This window comes from Ursus maritimus, unplaced genomic scaffold, assembly GCF_017311325.1.
Source record: "Ursus maritimus isolate PB19 unplaced genomic scaffold, ASM1731132v1 scaffold_17, whole genome shotgun sequence".
Lineage (NCBI taxonomy): Eukaryota > Metazoa > Chordata > Mammalia > Carnivora > Ursidae > Ursus > Ursus maritimus.
Genome location: NW_024424119.1, coordinates 47,825,242 through 47,847,651, shown reverse-complemented (window position 1 = coordinate 47,847,651; position 22,410 = coordinate 47,825,242). Strand labels below are relative to the sequence as shown.

Here is a 22,410-nt window from a genome sequence, read left to right as displayed (position 1 = left end):
TTGGAGTCAAAGGGTGGGGAAAGGAATGGGACGGACAAACAGGGCGGCCACCTACTGAGGACCGAGAACCACACCAGCCACTTTTAAGTATGTGTGTCCTTTGGTCCTCTCACCCACCCTGCGAGATAAGCACCCCTCCTTCCACTTTACAGACGAGGAGACGGAAGCTCAAAAAGGTGAAGCCATTTGCTAACCTTCACAGCCGAGAAGTGAAAGAGCTGGGATTTGAACCAGTCAGGCCTGCCGGACTCCACAGCAAGAGCCCTTTCCATTTTAATCTGCTGCCTCATAGAGGCCATATCATCATCATCATCACATTTGCTCCCTTGTCGTTCAGGAAAGTGAAAGGCGGAGACAGGAAAGGGGAAGGCCAGAGCCCAGAGCGCACTGAGGGGGCAGGCGGGGGGCAAGTCAGCCTCCCTGAGGCCAGCACACCCACTGCCTCACCCAGTCCAGCCTCCCCGCCTGCTTGCCCGTTGGCCAGGAGCCCTTCCCTCCTTCAGCCCGCTAGCACCCAGCTTCACTTCAGAGCGGCACGGCTTCTCAGAAAAAGGCAGCAGTGAAAGGATCTTGGCCGGATTTACTGGTGGTTTCTGCCAAGCGCTTTAATGCTCAGCAGGCCCATTTATAGTAAACTGCGGCAAAGGTGAAACAGCAGGCTGGCAGATGTCCGAGTCCCGAGCGCGTAGGCCCTGGTCCTTCCTCAGCAGAGCTGGCCTGGGCTGTGGGCTGGGAAGCTGGGGGTGCGTGTGTTGGGGGGGGGGTCAGATGTGACTGTAGGGACAGAATCTATAACTCAATCCCTTCATTTTTATACACCAAAGAAGAAACATTTTTATAATATAGTTTTTAAAAAATCGGACCTCAAAAGAATTTTGGAACATTAAAAATCCCACAAAGAATAATGTTGAAATTGTTCATAATCCCAATGCCTGAAATGACCACCATTAACGTCCTCAAGTGGATAAGCTGCCAATCTTTTGTTTTTTAAGATTTTATTTTATTTTTATTTATTTATTTTTTTAAAGATTTTATTTATTAATTTGACAGAGAGAGACAGCCAGCGAGAGAGGGAACACAAGCAGGGGGAGTGGGAGAGGAAGAAGCAGGCTCCTAGCGGAGGAGCCCGATGTGGGACTCGATCCCAGAACGCCAGGATCACGCCCTGAGCCGAAGGCAGACGCCTAACGACTGTGCCACCCAGGTGCCCCTAAGATTTTATTTTTAAGTAATCTCTACAACCAACGTGGGGCTCGAACTCACAACCCCAAGATCAAGAGCCACATGCTCTACTGACTGAGCCAACCAGGCACTCCTAAGCTGCCAATACTTTTATGTATATGAAAATTTTCATTATAAAAATGGAATCATATTATAATATTGTTGTGTAAACTACCTTAAAAAAATAAATTCCAAAAGAAACTTACCATGCCTGCAAAATATTTTTTTAAAGATTTTATTTATTTATTTGAGAGAGAGCATGAGTGGGGACAGAGGGAGAGGGGAAGCAGACTCCCTGCTGAGTAGGGAGCCAGACGTGGGGCTCAATCCCAGGACCCGTGGATCATGACCTGAGCCGAAAGCAGACGCTTAACCAACTGAGCCACCCAGGTGCCTCTAAAATATATTTTTTTAAAGATTTGAGAGAAAGAGTGCAGAGAGCAGGCACACAGGGAAAGGTAGACAGTCTCAAGCAGGCCCCACGCTGAGTGCAGAGCCCAACGCAGGGCTTGATCTCACAACCCTGAGATCACTACCTGAGCCAAAACCAAAACTAGGATGCTTAATCGACTACGTGACCCAGGTGCCTTGCAAAATATTTCTATAACTGTCTCTGTATAGATTCCAGTAAATGGATGTAAAACAATTTATCTTCCCACTGTCAGAAATTTAGACAGTTTCTAATTTTCTACTATTATATATAATACATCAACCGACACCTCTGTAGGTAACATTCTTGACAATGTATTTTGGATACATTCTTAAGCCTCTGAGTCAGAAATGTATGGATCTGAGTCAGAAATGTATGGATTTTAGGGGCACCTGGGTGGCACAGCGGTTAAGCGTCTGCCTTCAGCTCAGGGCGTGATCCCGGCGTTATGGGATCAAGCCCCACATCAGGCTCCTCCGCTATGAGCCTGCTTCTTCCTCTCCCACTCCCCCTGCTTGTGTTCCCTCTCTCACTGGCTGTCTCTATCTCTGTGAAATAAATAAATAAAATCTTAAAAAAAAAAAGAAATGTATAGATTTTGGTATATACTTCTATATTATCCTTTAGAAAGGTTGTATATATTTATACAAAAAAGAACTTAATCTTTTCTGTGGAGTGTAGAAGTAAAAGCAATACTTCCAAGATCAGCATTTCAAGCTTGCATTAAAAATTCTGGGTTCAAATGTTAGGGAATAGAAAAGGCAAAATTATTAAGAAATACGCATATTCTTGGGGCGCCTGGGTAGCGCGGTCGTTAAGCGTCTGCCTTCGGCTCAGGGCGTGATCCCGGCATTCCGGGATCAAGTCCCACATCGGTCTCCTCCGCGAGGAGCCTGCTTCTTCCTCTCCCACTCCCCTGCTCTGTTCCCTCTCTCTCTGGCTGTCTCTCTGTCACATAAATAAATAAAATCTTAAAAAAAAAAAAAAAGAAATACGCATATTCTAAAACCTTTGCAAGTGATTTAGGCAGTACATACCAGGAATCTTAAGAATATGCATTCCCTTTGTGCAATAACTCCACAATTGGGACTCTATCCTAGGGAAACCATCTCAACAAAGACTTATGTACAAAAATATTCACTGTAACCTTATTTATAACAAAAAAGTTTAAACAAACTAAATGTCCAACAAGAGGCTTGTGAAAATGAATTATGGTATAACACAAGACGGACTATTTTCCAACCATCAGAAATGGCTGTTTACAGTTTTTTAAGACACAAGAAAATGCTAATGGTTTTAATGCTAAACAGAAAATAAAAAGCCGAGTACAAAACCATATGCATACTGCATATTCAGTCATGTTAAAAACTATGTAGTTAAAAAAAAAGAGGGAAAGAAGAAATACTCCAAAATGTTAAGAGCAGTTGCTTCTGCAATGTGGGTTTATGGTGTGAATTTCCCCCCATTTCTTTTAAAACAGTCTTCTGAGCTCGCTGCGTTTTCTACAGTGAGCATACATTACTTGGATAATCAGGCACAAAGTAAACAAATTTTAAAATATTCTGATAAAACAACAATCAGCCCCCTGCCTCGCTTATTTAAAAAACAAAAACAAAACCCACATACCCTAAACTCCAGCTTAGTGCCTTCTGCCAAGGAAAAAGAACAGATATAAAGGGCGTACAAGGCTGTCCCAAGATTTTCTCACTCCACTTTCAACCATACGACAGGAAAGGCAGTTAGTAACAGTAATGGTAAGAACTCATCTTTAAATGATAATATCTTAAATAATAAAGATTATTGCGCTGGATATGTTATGTACATGACTGTGATCTTTTCTCTTGTAATATTACACATGTCCTCACAGAGATAGCGTGCAGGTCTGCACCAGAACGTTAACAATGGTCATCTCTGAGTGATGAAATTTCAATTACTTCCTTCTTAATTAAAAAAAAAAATTTACACTAACGTGTATAGCTTAGTATTGGAAAAAACTAATAAAGTTATTTTCATTTTGAAAAATAATAACAATCAACAGTAATAAGCATTGGAGAAACTAATCTGAAGAGGAAGGTGAAAAGCCAGGTGCTAATGTGAAGGCTTCTAGCAAAGTCCTTGTCAAGTGGGTTTGATCAAGAGTACTGCTTCTCCGATCATTCCTCCCTTTTTGGGGAATGTGGGCTCTGGTCCCTGAGGCAGAGGCCCTGTCTTGCTGAGTGAGGAGTACCTGGAATGTTCGTGAGGTCCACGGGCTTACCATGAAGAAGCAAGGGAAGGGTCAAGTGTTGACTGCAGAGATGGACTTTCCTGGGGATGGACAAGGAGCTGGCCCAGCTGGGGCCAAGGACAGACTCCTATAAGGCCTGACTGGAGCTCAGAAAAGGCCAGCCTAACCTAGGAACCTCTTTTAGCTGACGTAGGGCAAGAGGAGGGCACACAGAAGACAAGAAGGGAGCTCTGAGGGTCCAGGTGTCAGACACTCTAATGGTTCTTCTAGCATGTCAGGGCAACCCTGTAAGGCAGGAATTACAAACCCCTTTTTACAGAACAAATGGACTTCAAGGAGTCAAGTCACGTCCCCAAGGTCACAGGACATCAAGTGCAGAACAAGCTAGACCTAACTCTGGTACCATCACAAGGACACACCGTCAGGCTTCTAGGTCATTAGTTACCATCTGTGTCTGCTTTTGCAGATTTATCTGGGGAGCTTTTTAAAAAATATACATTCCTGGGGAGACCTACTAAAAATCAGTAAATGCAGCAGCACAGCCCAGGCATCCATCTGAAATTTTTTCCTGGGTGATTGTTAGGACTGGCCTACAACTGGCATTCTAACTGCTGGGCCAGGAGAAGGGGAGCACTTAGTCAATTTACGGCCTCCTCCAGATGACCCTCTAACAGCGCTCACGCTCCCTGCCTCCAGCCTCTTCCCTCCTGACTCCCCATCCTGCCCACACTCCTGTTCAATCTTTCTAAAATAATGCTTTTGTGGTGGATGCAGAGGCTTTGAGCAAGCCCTTTATATTACGCTAAACACTATTCTCTCTCTTAAATACTGGTAAATTCGTCTTCCTATCTTCAATCCACTGGTACCACTCAGGTTCAGGCCACCATTTCCTGGATGGATTTCCACAACAGCCTCCCTGCCTCCACGCTTGATCCTTACAATCTGTTTTTCACCCAGCCACCATAGTCATCTTTCATAAACACAGATGTGCTCTCCCCACTGTCTGGGAAAAAGTCTTTCTAGGGACTTAATGTATCAGAATCACCTGGGGAGCATTTAAAAATGCAGACCTGCAGGTCCCACCCCAGACTCACTGACTCAATCTCTGGGCGTGGGGCCCCAGAAACCTGTATTTTTATAAGCTCCTTAAGTGATCGTGATGCTGTGGCAGATTCAATTACTGTTCAACAAATCTTCACGCCCTCCTTCAGACCTCCACAAATATATATGTTTCTCTGGCCCAGTGATACCGGGCTTGGCCCGTGGGACGTGCTTGGCCAGTGGGACGTGCCAAGAGCAGGTGCTTCCAAATGTCCTTGAATGGCTGGGCTTATGCTGTTGAGAAGATGTCCTGGGGGGACATTTGGGTGGCTCAGTTGGTTAAGCATCTGCTTCAGCTCAGATCGTGACCAGGGTCCTGGGATCGAGTCATGCATCAGGATCTTTGCTCAGCGGGGAGCCTGCTTCTCACTCTGCCTGCTGCTCTCCCTGCTTATGCTCTCTCTCTGACAAATAAGTAAAAAAATTCTGAAAAGAAAAGAAAGGAAAAGAAAAGAAAAGAAAAGAAAAGAAAAGAAAAAAGAAAAGATGTCCTGGGAGCTTGCTGACTCCAAAAGACTGAGGGATAGAGAAAGCAGACTTGAACCCAATCCAGCATCTGGAGCCAAGCCCACGAAGCCCAGTCTAGACCAGCGACTCCCCAGCTGACCCACAGAAATGAGACTAAGAAATAAAGCCTGATATTGTCAATCGCTGGGTTTTGAGGTGGTCCGTCACGCAGCACTATCGTGGCCACAGACGGCCGACAGAGCGGCATGGCCAGCGTGGGAGTGTCTCTGCAGCGGAAGCTGCTCGGCCTGGTCTCCAAGCCCTGCTATGAACCGGCTGCTGTGCTAGCCATCCCGAGCCTCAGCCAGCGCTCCCGCCGCAATGACCACCCGTGTCACGTTCTTTCACACAGCACCCCTTTGCACGTGTACTTCCACCTGCCCGCAGTCTCTCATTATTTCCCTGCAGTTTATTCAAGTGCCGCTGCTCGGCGCAGTAAGAACACGGCTAAGTCCTCACCTCCCGGCACCCAGACAAGCCACCACATGCACGAGAGCGCCAGCGTCCAGGCTCTGAAGGTGGTCTGCCTGCGCTGGGATCCATTTCTAACTGACCAGCCGTGTGACTCTGAGCGAGTTATTTAGCTTCTTTGAACCTCAGCTTCCTCGGGACCTCCTTCACAACTCTGTAGCAACAAGGATAAACGAAATGACAGAAAGTGTTCAGCACGGAGCCTGGAACACAGCAAAGAGTCAACAGCGTCTTCTCTTCCTCCACATTCCCAGGGCTAAGCCAGAACAGAGACTCGGCCGATCCTCATCACGCCAAGGAAAGAATCAGGGGTATTCGATTTTAGTCTTCCTCTCTCAGACACAAACAGGTGGTTCCCTGGGTCAGACACACAAGTACTACATCTGGTGGCAACAGTACCTGTTTCTCTATGAGCCTAATGGTGTCCTCCGAGACCTTGTCCTTTGATTTCTTCAGCTTATTCATTGCATTGGTACGAACTTTCCGTAAGGAATCCTTGGCCTTGTTGGTGTTCTGTTTGGCCAGTTTCGCCAGCATTTCCCTGTGTTCCCTGGTTACCCTGATTAAAAACAAACAAACAAAACAGACCATTCAACAGAATCATCCCACATGTTAGCTCCCAGCTGAGGATTTAACATCACCCTGTCCACCAGCTCAGCAGTTAGCAGCTTTGCTCTCCATCGGTGATGATGCTATGCCCAGGGGTGTGCTCGGGGCCCAGTGAAGCTCCTGGGGAGTAGGTGAGGACAGCCCCTAGCAGGACTGCTTAAAAGCCTGAGCCAGGGGTCCTGGCCACACCACTTACTACATGCATCACTGATTTGTGTCCTCAGAGTTCCCATCTGTAAAATGGGGATGGAGTGATGTGATAAGAAACAGTGCATGTAAACTGTTTAGCGCTGACCCTGGCCCATGTTAAGGGCTCAACGAAAGGGAGCAATTGTTAGCTCTAACTCTACCCCCTTCTCTGCCACTAAAGATGCAGCGCAAATGAACGGATGATGCTACAGAAATTGCACCATTCAATCTCTAAACCACCCAAAACAAGTTCAGTAGCAATCTCCGAATCTTACGATTATAAGCAAAAGTGACCAAGACGCAACATGAGTCCCAACACGTGAGAACCGCCGCACAGTTAACTTGCCCAAAGAAGCCCTGAGAGGGTCTGGCACGTCTGAGTGCTTACTGAACGTCAGCTATTTCCACCGATCCCCTGCTCATCGTATCACCACCATGAGCACCCGGAGGGCCCCCGACGCACCCGGCCACAAGCACTTTCCAAGCTGGCCCTTACAACTACACGAGGCACTTACTGTTACTCTTATTTTACCTTTACTCATCACAACCCAGCAAAGTAACCCCGCGAGTTTGCTCTGCCTTTGTTTCTTGGTCCTCTACACAGTGAGGGCCGACTCACCCAGCACAACCAGGCTCGGGCACGAGGGAGCCCCGGTGCACACGGACCGAGCTCTGTTCGGCTCTTTGGGAGCTCAGGCAGGGAGAGAGGCAAGAAGAGACACGGGGCAGTGGGAGCGCGGGCAGTGCTGCGGTCAGGGAAGCGGAGAAGTACAAGGTGCCGCAGGAGCACAAAAGCAGCTCCACTCACTGGCCTGGAACTGTCTGAGCTCGGGCAGGCGGCGAGTAATAATAATAACCCCGAAAGGCGGGCATCTCCGGGTCTGCTCACTAGTGTCCTGGTTCTTAAGTCTTTCCAGTAGGAAGGCATTTTTTCCTCTCCCCTCTAAGGGGAGAGGGGACTTCGCTTTGGTCAATGAAACGTGAGCAGAAAGGAGGGGTGTCACCTCGGGGCAGGAGCTGTGGGCTCCACCACGTTCATTTCTGTGGGCTGCGATACAAGCGGAGACGCAGCTTCCATCAGCGTGGGCCCCAGAGCGACCCGGATAAACAGCTCCCATCGTGCAGCCTGGTCAAGAAGCAGATCGCTGGGCTAAGCCCCAGAGGCTTGGGGGTTGCCTGTTACTACAGCATAACCCATCTCGTCCCGACGAATACACACACGAGGATCTGAAGAAGGAGTGCGGGCGGCCCGCGCTGGCACGGCAAGGGGGGCTTCCAGGAGGCAGAAAGAGCACATACAGAGGCTTTAAGCTGCAAAGAGACCAAGTTTCATTTGAGGAATAACTGGAGCACAGATAACAAGAGAGTGACAAGAAAAGAGTCTGGAAAGCCGTGTCATGGAGGGTCTTGCAAGATCATGAGCCCCATTTTACAGATGAAGAAAACGAGGCCCAGGAAGTTTGGGCCAAACCCAGGCTGACCTGAATCAAACGGCAACAGTCTTAGTATGACAAAACTCCTCTGCCCCCTGGGTCCTGAAATGGACATCACTGGCAGCGGTTCCTGACCCTCAAATCAGTGTGGTTCTTGCTTGGTAAGGACGAGCCCACATTCTGGGTATATGTCCCATGTGAAGCAGTGACAAGTGGGTGTTAAAAGATTTAGTGGCATCTACCTGCTATTTTTCTCCCTGACAGGATGAGAAAAAAAAATTAAAGACTTTTGAGAAAAGATGAGCTCTGAAGACAAAGCGGACGGCTGCATTACAAATCCATCCCTCTGGATTCAGCTATTGAAGGTATTCTCGAAATAGAAATGATCCTGATTACTGCCATTATTAAGCCCGTCTCTGCCAGGTGAGTACTGTAAGTACCGCACCTCACAGACCCTCGCAACGACTCTTCCAGCTGGATTCTCACCCCCACATCTTCCAAGGAGGAAATTGAGGCGCACAGATGCTGAGCAACTTCCACATGGGCCTGAGCGACAGGACTGGGATTCAAATCCAGATCTCTCCGGCCTGTGTGCTTCCCCTCCTCTGTGCTGCCCACCCCTGGTAATCTATTTCAAATAAATTCTGCACTGCTGCCATCACTTCTGCTTCCAGGCAGAAAGCTTTTCAAAGTCAGTAATACGAATCTTGGGACTGAAAAGGACAAACCCACCATGTCAGGAGTTTAGGGATTTGGATCAGATCTTGTTACTTTTATGGTTTTTAATTCATTGGACAAAAATCATGCTGACATGTTTAGGTCTCTTTTTTGTTCTGCCAAAGCATATGTCAGTACAAGGAAGGAACAGGAAAATTAAAACTTGATCCACTGATTCAAAAAACTTAATCCCGATGAAATACTAGGAGGGGCAGAAAATAAATGAATCTAAGTCTGTAAGAAACCTCTTAAACTTCTCCAAAGAGAGCTATTTCAATCTTATATTTCATATATAATTTGAAATAGGTAATCCCACTGTTTAGACAACCTTTCAGAAAATAAAAAATTTTATCTAATGAACTTGCTTTTCACTACGTTGTTACATTTACATTTTACATGAAGAAAAAAAACCTATCTTTTTAAAACTATATAAATTGGGACTCAAAGAAATCTTAGGAGTAAAAGGCTGTATAAAGAAAACAAAATCATAATATATGTAAATTGGCTTTAATACAACGTATTATTTTGTATTTATTAATATAAATGTGACATTAGTATACTATCAACACCAGACAGTTTCTACACATAAAAGGATCCAATTATTGACAGTGACAAAAACATTTCGGTTTAAGGATGCAAGTACAGAGGCAATAATCAAAGGAAACGGAGAGCAGAATGGGGGGACGGGGCGGGCAAAAGGAGGGCTGAGAGGAAGGGAATATGCGTGCTGGTTCAGGGTGTTGGGCTGACCGGTATCTCAAAAACAAGTTCACAAGCACCTGGGGTGATGCAAAGGCACTGGCCTGAGGTCAGCCAGACCCGCTGCATTCCTCTATCACTCGGAAGCTGAGTATCCTCGGGCAAGCTACTTAATCTCTGAGCGTCAGATTCGTCATCTCTTTTTTTTATAATAATATTTTTTTATTATATTATGTTAGTCACCATACAGTACATCCTAGTTTTTGATGTAAAGTTCCATGATTCATTACTTGCGTCTTCATCTCTAAAGGGAAGATAATAAAAACACCTCACAGGGTGACAGGGAGAAGCAGACACAACACATATATGAAGTACCAATAAAGACAGCAGCATATAGTAGCCTTGAATAAATGATAACGATTATGAATGTTTTAATCAAATACACCTAATTACTTCCTCATGAAACAATGAGGGCACATCTGTTTTAGAAAAGAAACATACTATATTATGGAAATATTTTAATTCCTTTCCAAACCAGTGATTAATACATCTGATCATCTCCATCTCGCATTCATGGGGTTCTCTGAGCACACGCTCGTTTGTTCTCAGGCTCCTGCACTCAGCCGGTTGGCTCTGCGCACCCGCTCTGTACTCGGCGTGCATTCGCTCATCAAGCGCTGGCTGAGTCCCCTGAGTTCTGTGCCAGATCCCGGGCCAGGCTGAGGAGCTTCGGAGAGAAGGCAGGCCTGGTCCAGCTGCCCCAGAGGCTCAGCCCAGTGGCGGAGACAAACGTGTCAGCCACTACTGAGAAAGAGCGTGAGTGCCACTGGGGCAGAGAGATGGGCCTTCCACAGGAGGAACAAGCAGAAAAGTACAACTCATTCTGCCTCTAGATTTGGAAAATGCCTTGGAAGCATTCTGGTCCGCTGCAGAAGAGAGCAGAGGGCACTTCAGGCAGAAGCACGGTTGTGGGGAAGGACCTAATAGCAGGAGGGCCGGAGGCTGCAAAGGTCAAATTTCTTCTGCAGACATGGAGTTTTCAAATTCTTCTTTAGCCACAAAACTCTGGCTTTCAAGAAAACCAAGGCAGAGGCTCCATGTATCAATGTATAAAACAAATGAAAAGAGAGCTCTTCCAGTGAATGCGGGGAAGGGCACTCGGGGAGAGGTGTGCTCTACCCCAGGCTTACAAAGGGTACCCCACCTTCACTCTCCTCTCCTTCTGGGCCTACCACTAGCTAGCTGAGGGACCTCAAGCAAGTTGTTTCAACTCTCTGGGCCTTGGTCTTCTCATCTAGAAACAGAAATTAAAATCAAACAAACAAAAAAACCCAGCATCTACCTTTCAGAGTTCTTGTGAGGATTCCACGAGAGAACACGTGGACCGGACACAGCACAACAGCCTGGTAGAGAACAAACAATCAGGGAATGCCAGCTGCCTTTGCTGCTGCTGTTTACGTGCTGGCACTCACTGAGGCAGCTTCCAAGAATGAAGAGCTTATTCCTGGAGGGTTTTATCAACAGAGAAATGACAGGGCAAACAATCGACGCTCCAGCAAGATGACTTTTTGAGATCCTACTAGGAATTTAACAGCTTGTGTACATTTTATAATCCAAATGGTCCCAGCATGTAGCCCTGAAATTTTCTCTTTTCAGTACTAAGTCATTCATTTAGTTTATAGTTTCATTTAACAGCTGTTTACTGGGCACATATTATGTGCCAGCCCAATGCCAGACAAGAGACATGTAGCACTAAACACATGAGTCTACTGTCTGGCAAGGAAGGCAGTCGTTAAACAAACACTTGTATATCTCATCAATAAGTTACAGCTGTAACAAGCACAATAAAGACATGTAGAGGTCTATGAAAATAATGAGCGGGGGAGGGGAGTCTGACCGAGGTCCCCTGTGGGGCTCCAGGAACAAAATGTGGGGACATGTCAACTAAGTGATATTTGAATTAAGATGTGTAAGAGTGGTGGGGCGCCTGGGTGGCTCAATTGGTTAAGCGTCTGCTTTTGGCTCCCACATTGGGCTCCCTGCTCAGTGGGGAGTCTGCTTCTCCCTCTGCCTGCCGCTCCCGCTGCTTGTGCTCTCTCTCTCTCTCTGTGTCAAATAAATAAATCTTTAAAAAAAAAAAAAAAAGAGGGCACACATTAAAAAAAAAAAAGCTGTGTAAGAGTAGAGGGGCTGGGGGAGGTCGTTTCCACCTGCGGGAATAGTCTGTGTAAAGTAAAGATGTCTTTTCAGGTCGAAGGCGGGTACTGCTCTCTGAGGGACTGAAAAAGGCAGTGAGGCTGAGGACAGAAAGAGGAAAAAGACTATCCCAAAGTTCGAGGCTGGCGAGCCTGGCGAGCACAAGAGTATGCACACAAGCCATTCAACGTCACACCGAGGCTTCGTAGGTCCGTCGGCAAGCAATCAGACACACGAGCGGTACAGACACACAGCGCAACTGCATTCAGCCTTGAAAGGGAAGGAAATCTGACACATGCGATAGTGTGGATGAATCCCGAAAACATTATGCTAAGTGAGATAACCCAGACTCAAAAGGACAAATACAGTAGAATTCCACTTTCTACGAAGTACCTAGAATAGTCAAGTTCATAGGGACAGAAAGCAGAATAGCAATTTCCTGGGGCTCACTGGGGGGTTAAGGGATGGGAAGTTACTGTTTAATGGGTATAGACTTTTAGTTTTGCAAAATGAAAAAGGGTTCTGGAGATGGTTGCACAACAATGTAAATGTACTCAATGTCACTGAACCATACATTTTTAAATAATGGTAAATTTTTTTATGTATATCTTACCACAATAAAAAAGTTTAAAAGAGTCCTAGCAGACTGTTCCTAAGAACAACATGGAGTTCCGTGAGTTTGAGTGAGGCCCAGGAAACATGATCGGATTTGTATTTTGCGTAGATAGCAATGCACAAACGAGATCTAAGCTCCTGGCCAAAGTCTACCCAAGAGCCGCTGGGCAGGCAGATGGGAAGCTGTGGACCCGCCCTGTAACAGCTTCTTGGCTGGATGATGAAGACAGCAGCCTTTTCCGCTAGGGTCAGAGAGCCTCCCAGCATAAGGCCGGGGTTTTGGCTGAGCTGGCAGGGTCACACTTTGTTTGTACATACTCTACCAGGCAGGTCTTCCAGTAACATCCTGGATGGGGGCCTTCCTGCAAAATTCCTTGAGCATGTTCCCATGAACAATAAGCAGAGGGCATGCCCTGATGGTAACTCACACAGCAGAGAATCCCCCAGACTGCAACGATACTTCCTATTGTTTCACTGAGAATGGGACACATGTACAAAGCTATTCACCAGGTGTATATCAGAGGAAGCTATGCTCAGCGTGGGCAGTTACAGTAAAACCCAGTTATGATATGTCAGACACTCAACTTCAAAAGGATCGTTGGTTACTTAGAGGGGACTTTAAAAGGTGGAAAAAACATGCTGCAAAGCCAAGCAGACCTAAGTTGGAATCGCCCCGCTCTGCTACTTCTTAGCTTCAGAACTGTAAGCATGCTATTCAACTTCTCCAAACTGGTTCTTCGTGTATCAAGTGGCAGCAAGAATGTCACTGAGGGGGCAGAAGCCAGTATTCGATGAAACGGTGGTGGTAGGGGCTTGGCACGCCGCCGTGTGCGCACTACAGCAGCTCCCTGCCGGGTGGCCGCGTTCTTTACCACAGGCTCTTACCACAGGCTCTCCCGGGCTTGGGGATACTAACAGGAAGTGAATGGCGAGGGAGAAAAGCGTCAAAAGCATTTAGTGGCTTGAGCTCGGGCTGCTGAGTGGATGGTAAGCAGAGAGGGAAAGAATGGGGACAGAGGAGAGCGGGTGGTGGGGACGGTGGAGGCATGCACTCTCCTCCAGCAGCTGAGGGGCACAGGCTGCGGGAGAAGGAAGCTGCACTTCCAGGGAACGTCCCATCAAAACACATCTCTGACAGCTCCACGGAGCCAAAGCTTGCCACCTCCTCGCCGGCTTCTGGGACACTTCCCCCCAGTAGGAGCATCAGCCTGCAATCAGCAGCAGACACATGCCCGACTTCATTGTTCGCTGGCGGGCGCTGCCCGCTGCCTTGGGGCCACTGGCCCTGAAGGAAATGTTTTTGTTTGTGTAGCCCAGCCAGACTTCCTATGCTTCTAGGTATACAATTTCCCCCTCCCCTCTTTCCTCACCCCCACCACCCCCAGCTCACCAGCCTGTTGTACACATACTAATGTCTCATAAAGACATTAGGTGTCCCTTTAGCCCAAAGGAAATCATACCCACACTTTGTAGGCACTTCTACTACCCGCAGTCACTTTAGTTCTCTCTAGGGACAGAACTGGCCACTGCTTTCAGACGACGGTCCTGTGACTCTAAACGGCCTGGCTAAGCCAGACACATCATGCTGAAATACAGCCCAGCAGGATGGAGAGATAAAGGAGGCTGAGGTCAGGGCTCACATCTCCACGTTCTTAGCAGAGTGACCTTGATGAAGTCAGCTGACTTCTTCCCTATCATTGGAGCAGGACGGAAACCCACGTCCAAAGATGAGTGCAGGTAACTTCCCTCAGATCTCATGTACAGGAGAAAGAACAGAGGTTTGGTGGTGAAGGCAGACTTGGTTTCCAATCCCGGCTCTGCCCCCTACGAGCTGGGTGACTGGGCACAAGTAACTTGTCCTCTCTGAATTGGGAAGACATCTAGCAAAGCACTTGGGAGAACAGTCCCTGAAGCCAGACTACTGGGGTTTGAGGCTCAGATCTCTCATGTCTTAGCCGTGTGGCCCTGGGCAGGTAATTTTACCTCTTTGCCTCAGTTTTTCCATCTGTCAAATGTGTATAACACCATTAACTTAATGGGACTGTTGTAAGGATCCAAAGTTAATACATGTGTGGCACATAGTAATGTGCTCAATAAATATTATCTGTTAATATTTCCTCAGCCGTCAAATGAAGGGGGGGTAATAAATATGTCACGCTTCTTCCACAGTGAGTGTTAGGAGCAAATGAGCAGATGGTTAAAGGACTCTGCCTATGTACATATTAACTATTTAAAAGCTACCAATGCTATCAGTAATAAAAATACTGTCTCCTGCTAATGGAGAGCACAGCAGAAGGGGGTCCAAGCCCTGGCTCTGAGAAAGACTGCCTGCTTTTCCACTTACTAACTGTGTGACTCTGGGCACAAGGAACCCCATTCCCCTAGGACTCAGCTTCTTCAGCTGTAAAAGAGGGGTAATAATATACCTGCCTCAAAGGACTGTTATGACTATATTAGTGAATACAAATAGCATCTAGTATAGCAGTGAGCATACAGTAAGTGCTTGTATTCATTTATTCCATAAACACTGATGGCATTTTTGCATTTTTACTACATGCAAGGCTCTATTCCAGGGCTAGGGATACAGCCATGAACAAAACTGATAGAGTAACTCCTATCCATGTTATAGTGAAAGAGAGAAACGAGTAAGTATATAAAATGAAATGTGAGTGCTATGAAGAAAATAAAACACCACAATGAAATACGGAAGAATCTAAATATTGTCACACTAAGGGCCCGCTTGCGTTTACCCAGACATCTGACTTGCATGCCATCTGCTCCCCTTCAATAATAATGATACCTAATGTCTGCAGAGCTCTTTCCCCATGCCAGGGCCTGAGCTGATGCACTCTCCGTGCATTAGCTCCGTGTATCCTCACAACACTCCTATGACATAGTGACCCTATTATCTGGATTTCACAGATAAGAAAAGGGAGGCTCAGACAGATCAAGTACCCTGTGCAGGCCACAAGGCCTGGTAGACCTGGGATGTGAGCCCCGTGTGGCTGACCCTTGCATTCTAGACCTCCCTTGCTGGTGCTGGACAAACCGAAGTAGCTCTTCTTTCTAGTGGAAGTGATAAGAACAGCACTGCTCTTACATTAAGGCCCACTTAGATATACAGTTCATTACCACTCCTCCAGCTCTCCTACAAGTCCAAGTGCAATGCGGAGAAAGGAGAAAGGGAATCTACAGAGGACCACAGTGGAAAAGTGATCTACCTACAGCAGTCAGCTGCCACATTCTGTAGACGGGTGCAGGACACAAAGCAGGGAGGACAGAGGAGGGGGACAGAGGAGAGGAGCCTGCCCTCTGGGGTGCAGCTTTCGCACAGGTGTTGGTGGCACTTTCTCCTCTGCCCGTGCTCCACTCTTGATTCCTGATCGCACTTTCTTAAGTGTTTCAACCAGAACCTATGTGCTGGGAGGGAGCCCCTGTTTCACACACGTGGATCCTGAAATAGTAAGGAGGCGCGCCTAAAAAGCTGCAGGCTTGGGTGGGAAGCCACGCCGCAGGGGAGGAGGCAGGCACCCTAACAGTGTACGGAGGCCCTCGAGGGCCTGGAAGGCAGGAAGCAACAAGGGACTGGAACCCAGCCAGCAGAACGAGTGGCCCCGAGCAAGTGGCGGTGGCAGGCAGGCGGTAAGCAAGAAAGGGCTGGAAAAGCAGCTGCGGTTGCTCAAATGCAGTGTGTGGCTACCCCAGCCCCAGTGAGGTCCTTAGGCCTTCTTCTCTCACTTGTTTCCCTTTTGGCACCGCTGGAGGTCTGCTCGCGTGTGGTGTACATAAGAAAAGGGTGTTTCCCGGAATGCACACATCAGACACACTACTCGGGTACAAAGTCCACAAGGCACTAAGCAGCTAGAAGAGGAGGCCACAGAGCTGGAAGATGGGTTCCAGGTCGGCAGCCCGACGAGCAACATGACAGCGTGGCAAGAACATGGGTTCTGGAAGCAGACAGATTCAATTAGAATAATGACTCTCTACTTACTAATCTGTGACCTTGAACAAATTAAACTTTCTGATGCTCCAGTTTCCTTATCTGTATTATACCCATCTCAAAAAGGTATTTCTCTGCAGCGGCAAAAACAATGAGATCACCATAAAGAGATGTACACAGGCATGATGAAAAGAAAGAAAGAAAGAAAGAAAGAAAGAAAGAAAGAAAGAAAGAAAGAGGCAGATATTCAATCCCACTTACATAAACGTAAATATATATATATATAATGTATATGCATCTTTTACAATTTGGAAGGATACCAAACTCATCAAGTTACTTCATGGAAGAATATTTGGGCAAATAAAAGAACTTTTTATTTTTCTATAGGATTTGAGTTTTCGCAATAAATGTGTCCCCTTCTGACAATTAAGAGATGAAAATTACGTTTCTAGACGTCTAGTATCCAGAATATATAAAGAACTCTTACAACTCAACAAAAGGACAAACACCTCAAGTAAAAATTGGGTAAAGAACTTCAACAGACATTGTTCTGAAGATAAACACACGCCAGACGAGCACATGAGAAGACGCTCAGCAGCAGCAGTCATGAGGGAAACACAAATCAAAACTATCCTGATACAGCACAGCATACTCACTAGGATGGTGGTAACAATAACAATGAGCTAAAACAAGTGTTGGCAAGGAGATGGAGAAATTGGAAGCCTTATACGTTACTGGTGGGCATGTAAAATGTGCAGCCCCCGTGGAAAAGTCTGGCAGACCCTCAAAAGTTAAAAAAGAGCTGTTATATGACCCAGCAACTCCACTCTTACGTATATACCCAAGAGACCTGAAAATATGTTTATGCAAAAGTGTGTGCAATGACGTTCATAGCAGCAGCATTATTCCTAACGGCCAAAGAGTGGAAACAACTAGAATGTTCATCAACTTCTGGATGGATAAATAAAATGTGGTCTATGCCCCTACAATGGAATACTATTTGGCAATACAAAGAATGAAGTACTTATACATGCTAGAACATGGATGAATGTGAAAACATTATGCTAAGGGGAAAAAAGCCAGTCACAAAAGACCACATAATGTGTGATTGCATTTCCATGAAATGCTCCGAACAGGGAAAACCATAGAGACAGAAAGCAGATTGGTGGTTGCTACAGCAATCCCAAGTGGGGCGGGGCAGTTAGAGAATTGAGCTGGGAGTGACTGCTAGCGGGTACAGAGTTTCTTTTTGGGGTGATGAAAAATGTCCTAAAATTGATTGTGGTGATGGTGGCACAACTCTCTGAATACATCAAAAACCACTGAACACAGTTTAAGTGGGTGAATTATATCTCAATAAAGCTGTTTATGGGGCACCTGGGTGGCACAGTCGTTAAGCGTCTGCCTTCGGCTTAGGGCGTGATCCCGGCGTTCTGGGATCGAGCCCCACATCGAGCTCCTCTGCTGGGAGCCTGCTTCTTCCTCTCCCACTCCCCCTGCTTGTGTTCCCTCTCTCACTGGCTGTCTCTGTCAAATGAATAAATAAAATCTTAAAAAAAAAAAAAAAAGCTGTTTAAGAGGGTCCTGTGCCTCTCTGGTTCTTGTCATTGAACAGTGCTCGTCTCCTGGACAGAAAGCGTAAGGACAGGAGGCCCATGCCTGTTTCCTCACCTGGGGACTGGCAGTGCTGATACTGCTCCCGGCAACAGTTCACAATCACCAGCGGGGAAGGTCACAGGGATGCTCTGTGACAACAGCTACTCTGTCAGACAGCAACCACTTAAACACTAACATTCACTCTCACTGCCTGACTTTCTTTCCTCTCCTGACGGGTGTCAGGCCTATGTCACGGTCCAAAGACTCTCCCCTCTACTCTGGCTTCCCCTCCCCTTTATTCTTCTCAGGAGTGTCTCCCAATACATCTGCTCCAAAGTTAATGTGGCTATTATCCCATTCTACGATGAGGACATCGAGACTAAGAGAACTGAAATAACTAATGTCAGGTCACATAACTCTCTTTATTGGTTTCCTTTTCACGGTTTTTCTGACAGTAACCTCAGCTCCCCCAGCTTTCAGTGCTGCCTTTCCCTGGTTGCACTGCAGCTCCCCGCCGCTAGTTAACTCAGCCTGGGGACCACCCTACTTTGCCTTACCCAGCTTGCTCTCCCCGGGAAAAACCTGGTCATCGTTCATGAGAAACCATTCGTCAGGATATAGTGGGGGAAAAGCACTTGGGAAAGGGAATTCAGGCTTAGGAGAACTGTAACACAGGGCTTTTTACTGGAATCTGGTGAAACAGCCTGGTCTGATCCTAAGAGAATTCTCCTCCAAGCTGTCACCTCGGAACAAAGTCTGAGGGAAGGAGCCTAGCCTGGGCATAAGGTCTATCACCCCCAACGATGCCCGGAGGAAAAGTGGGAGCTGACGACGGCAACTGTCTGACAGTTGGGAGGCCCGGCCAAGCAGCTCAGTGGGCTGAGGTTATTAAGAAGAGCCAAGGTCCCTCTGCTCACCAGAAACACAAAGCAAATCTCAGACCACAGCCAGGACTGGTCTTCGATTTTCTTATTTGGGATATACTTTCTAGGAGGTCTTCTTCATTATAATTCACATTCAAAGAACAAACTGATTGCTCATTAACAATCAAACTATAGTATTCCTGAGCAACTGAAATTCCGAGATAATTACAACATCATGACTCAGCTCCTCCCCCCCAAAAAATGGGGGAAAAGATAGAAAAAATTGAACACGAGGTTGGGGGAGGGAGTTAGTGAGCAAGAGGAAGAGAGTTAAGGACTAAAACAGCAATCACTAAACAGAAGTAATATATCACTGGCTTTACTTCCAAATAATCAGAAAAAGAATGTTTCCAAGAACTCTTTCACCAGGAGAATTAGATAATGCCAAATACTGTAAGATACAGGAATTAAAATTGATTAGGTACCTATGAGATGCCAAGCCCCACACTAAGAGCACCGCATATGATATCCCATTACCCCTCCCAACCATAGAAATTATACCCATTTTACAGATAAGGAAGCCAAAGCTTCTAATAATTAAGCAATGGGCACATTCCCCAGACTGCTAGGCACTGGCCATACATGACAGAGGGGCTCCTTTAACGGGCAATCTGCTCAGGAACGCCTTCAGCCTGGGTGACTTTCTCAGAGGTGCACTGCAGGGTGAGTCTCCTCCCACCCACTCCCCCTCTCTTCCTTTCTTCAGTGGTGGCAGACCTGCTCTCTGTCTCTTTCACGGGCATTTCCTCCCATAAACCGCTTGCACATCTGAGTCGGTCCTGGCATCTGTTTCTCATAGGACCCAAGCTGACCTACCCAGAGTGACAGAACAGGGATCTGAACCCCAAAGCCCTTGTGCTTTCTTTTATACCTAGAGATCTAGTGGTGGATAAATCAGGTTGCTAAAACCAGTGATCATTCTCAGACCTTTTCCTTGGACTCACCGGCCATGTTCAGCACAGCCAATGACTCCCCCCCCCTCCCTTTTAAAACGCTTTGCTCAGTTTCCCAGACCCATGTCCTCCTGGCTCTCTAGCCACTTGGTCTCAGTCTCCTTTGCTGGCTTCTCCTCACCTCCCTGACCCATCAATCTTGAAGTGGAGCATCAAGACCATAGCCACCCTTCTCTTCAGGATCTACCTTACTCCATAAAATCATCTCACCTAAGGTATTTCACAGCCTCCTCTATAGGTTCGCGTCTCCCAGATTTCTCTGGTCCACACCTGTCCTCTGAACTCTAAACTTACAGATCAAACAGCCTACTTGACTTTCCACTTAGATATCCCACAGATCTCAAAATGAGCATGTACAAAACCTGTTTTTCGCTTACACCCAACTTGCCCTCCCACAGTCTACCCTGTTAGTGAGTGGCACTTCCATTCCTTCCAGGTGCTCAGACCAAAAACCTTGGAGGCCTCTTTGAGTCCTCTCTTTCTAAATTCACAACCAACCCACCAGCAAATCCTGGCAGCCTTTTCTTTGGAACGCATCCGGAATTCAGCCATTTCTTACCAACTCCACCATTACTAAGCTATCCAGGCCATCACCATGCCTGCTTTCACCCTTGCCTTCTAGAGCAGAATTCTCAAAATAGCAACCAGTATGATCCTTTCAAAACCTAACTCAGATCATGTCACTCCCTAGCTCAAAACCCTCCCGTGACTTCCCATTTCATTCCAACCAAAAGCTAAAATCCTTATCGTGGTCTATAAAACTATGACGGTGAATTTTATGCATCTATTTAACTAGGCCATAGGATGCCCAGATATTTGGTCAAACATTATTCTGGAAATTTCTATGACGGTGTTTTGGGATGAATTTAACATTTTAATCAATAGACTGAGTAAAGCAGTTGGGATCTGAGCAACCCTGGAGGGGTCACTTGGGTGTGCTGCAGAAGGCCATCTGGCTCTGAAATGTCCTCGTCACTAAGAAGCTCGGCAATATGCAGCACACTGTTGCAAACGAGCACTGAGACAATCAAGCAGCAACAGCCACACCAAGCTCCCCCTGTTCCCTTGTTTCCCAATTACAGTCCCCCCACCCTACCACTTCCTACGCCCAGGAGAACCGGAAGCAAACCCTGAAGAGCCTTATGACCCTGTTAGTAAAAGAGAAAAACTTTCAACAACCAACACATTCAACAACTGCAAACTAGCTAATGCTGTGTGTAAAACGCAACCGCTCTGCATCCTTTAAAAAGAGTGTGGAAGAATTCTCATCAGAGAGTAATGACACATTGTTAAGTTAAAAAAAACAAGTGCGGAACAGTATATGTAATTTAATCCCTTACCATTACAAGAAAAATGGAGGAGATAGAGACACGTGTTTGAATCTGCATAGAAAAAAGTCTCGAAAATCAAGGTGCTAAGAGTGGTTCCCCATGGAGAACAGGATGGAGGTATTTTAATTTTTTCTTTAATTCTACTTAAAATAAAATCAATGCGGACATTGATGAAAAATAACGACAGAGGGGGACAATCAAGGAAGAATGCAACCTCAGCAGGGAGTGAGTCAATCACACATACTTTTATTTCTTCAGTGAATTCATGATTCCTCACAGGTTTCTTTAAAGGCAGACATGAGGTCAGTGCTCTCCAACAAGCAGCCTCATTCCACTCTGTGTGGATTTCTCATTGAAATTGGGTGAAACGATGAGCAATGGAATGTGTGTTTGTGTGCCTGTTTGGGGGCATAATAAAGATGCGAATGGGTCGGGGCAGAAATCTGGCCTGATGAAAAGGATCTCCTGCTCAAAACCTTTCAGGGTCCCTGATCACTTCACCCAATGAAGTGAAAGAGTAATATTCCAGAGAGACCTGCCATCAGGAGACCAGAACAGGGAGAAGGGGAGTACAAAAGACATGAGTTCTAATCCTGCTTCTGCCACTCAGTAGCTTTATGAGGACGGGTGTTCACGTCCGTGAGCTTCAGGCAACTCACCGATCAAACGGGCAGAAGAAGTCTCCGACTTCATCGGAGTTGTTGTGAGAATTTGGGGAGAAACTATAAGGCGCTCAGCACAGCACCCTGTCAGGCACTACACCTGCAGAGCAAGTGATTAATAAACAGTACCCTAAATGTGACTACATAAATAGGAAAGAAAAAGTAGAAGGAACGATTTCACTGACTCTGAACCATGAACAGCAATGATCTATCCGGTAGGCTGACTTCTCTCAATGAAAGAACCCTGGCCAGGCGAGAAAACAAAAGCTGCACACACTGCCCGTGGGCACAGACAGAAGCCAGCGTCGGAGGCTCCGCGGTACCGGACTGAGGACAGCCACGAGAAGAGTCTGTGCACAGCCACATGGGGCTGGATTCCCAGAGGCCGCCAGAGAGGGCTCCAAGTCTGACCTGTTGTCGATCTTGGATTTATCTTCCCCCTATTTCCCAAAAGGATCAGAGGCAGATTCTAGTAAGAGTCACAGACTCAGTAGACTCATTTAAATAAGAATAGAAGAATCAGAGGAGTATAGTGAGGACGAGGTGCAGCCAAGATCTTGTAGCCGAGATCCAGGGCAACTGCAAATAAA

General features: G+C 46.5%; 1 protein-coding gene and 1 long non-coding RNA gene across 5 annotated transcripts in view; both read right to left on the bottom strand.

Moving 5' to 3' along the window:
* MRRF (mitochondrial ribosome recycling factor) overlaps positions 1 to 22,410 on the bottom strand; it is a 52,794-nt gene that overhangs the window by 4,272 nt on the left and 26,112 nt on the right. For 3 of the 4 annotated variants that reach the window (XM_008698809.2, XM_008698808.2, XM_040631840.1), the window contains one exon: positions 6,357 to 6,516. In XM_008698809.2, the coding sequence (XP_008697031.1) occupies positions 6,357 to 6,516 (160 nt within the window). Of the gene's footprint in view, positions 1 to 5,945; positions 6,112 to 6,356; positions 6,517 to 22,410 lie in introns of all 4 variants that reach the window. The other variant, XR_005835240.1, reaches the window with a different exon arrangement.
* LOC121103092 lies at positions 9,397 to 11,655 on the bottom strand. The gene is made up of 2 exons (XR_005835241.1): positions 10,947 to 11,655; positions 9,397 to 9,908 (listed from the first exon to the last, which is right to left on the bottom strand). It is a non-coding gene; the product is annotated as an uncharacterized LOC121103092 (long non-coding RNA).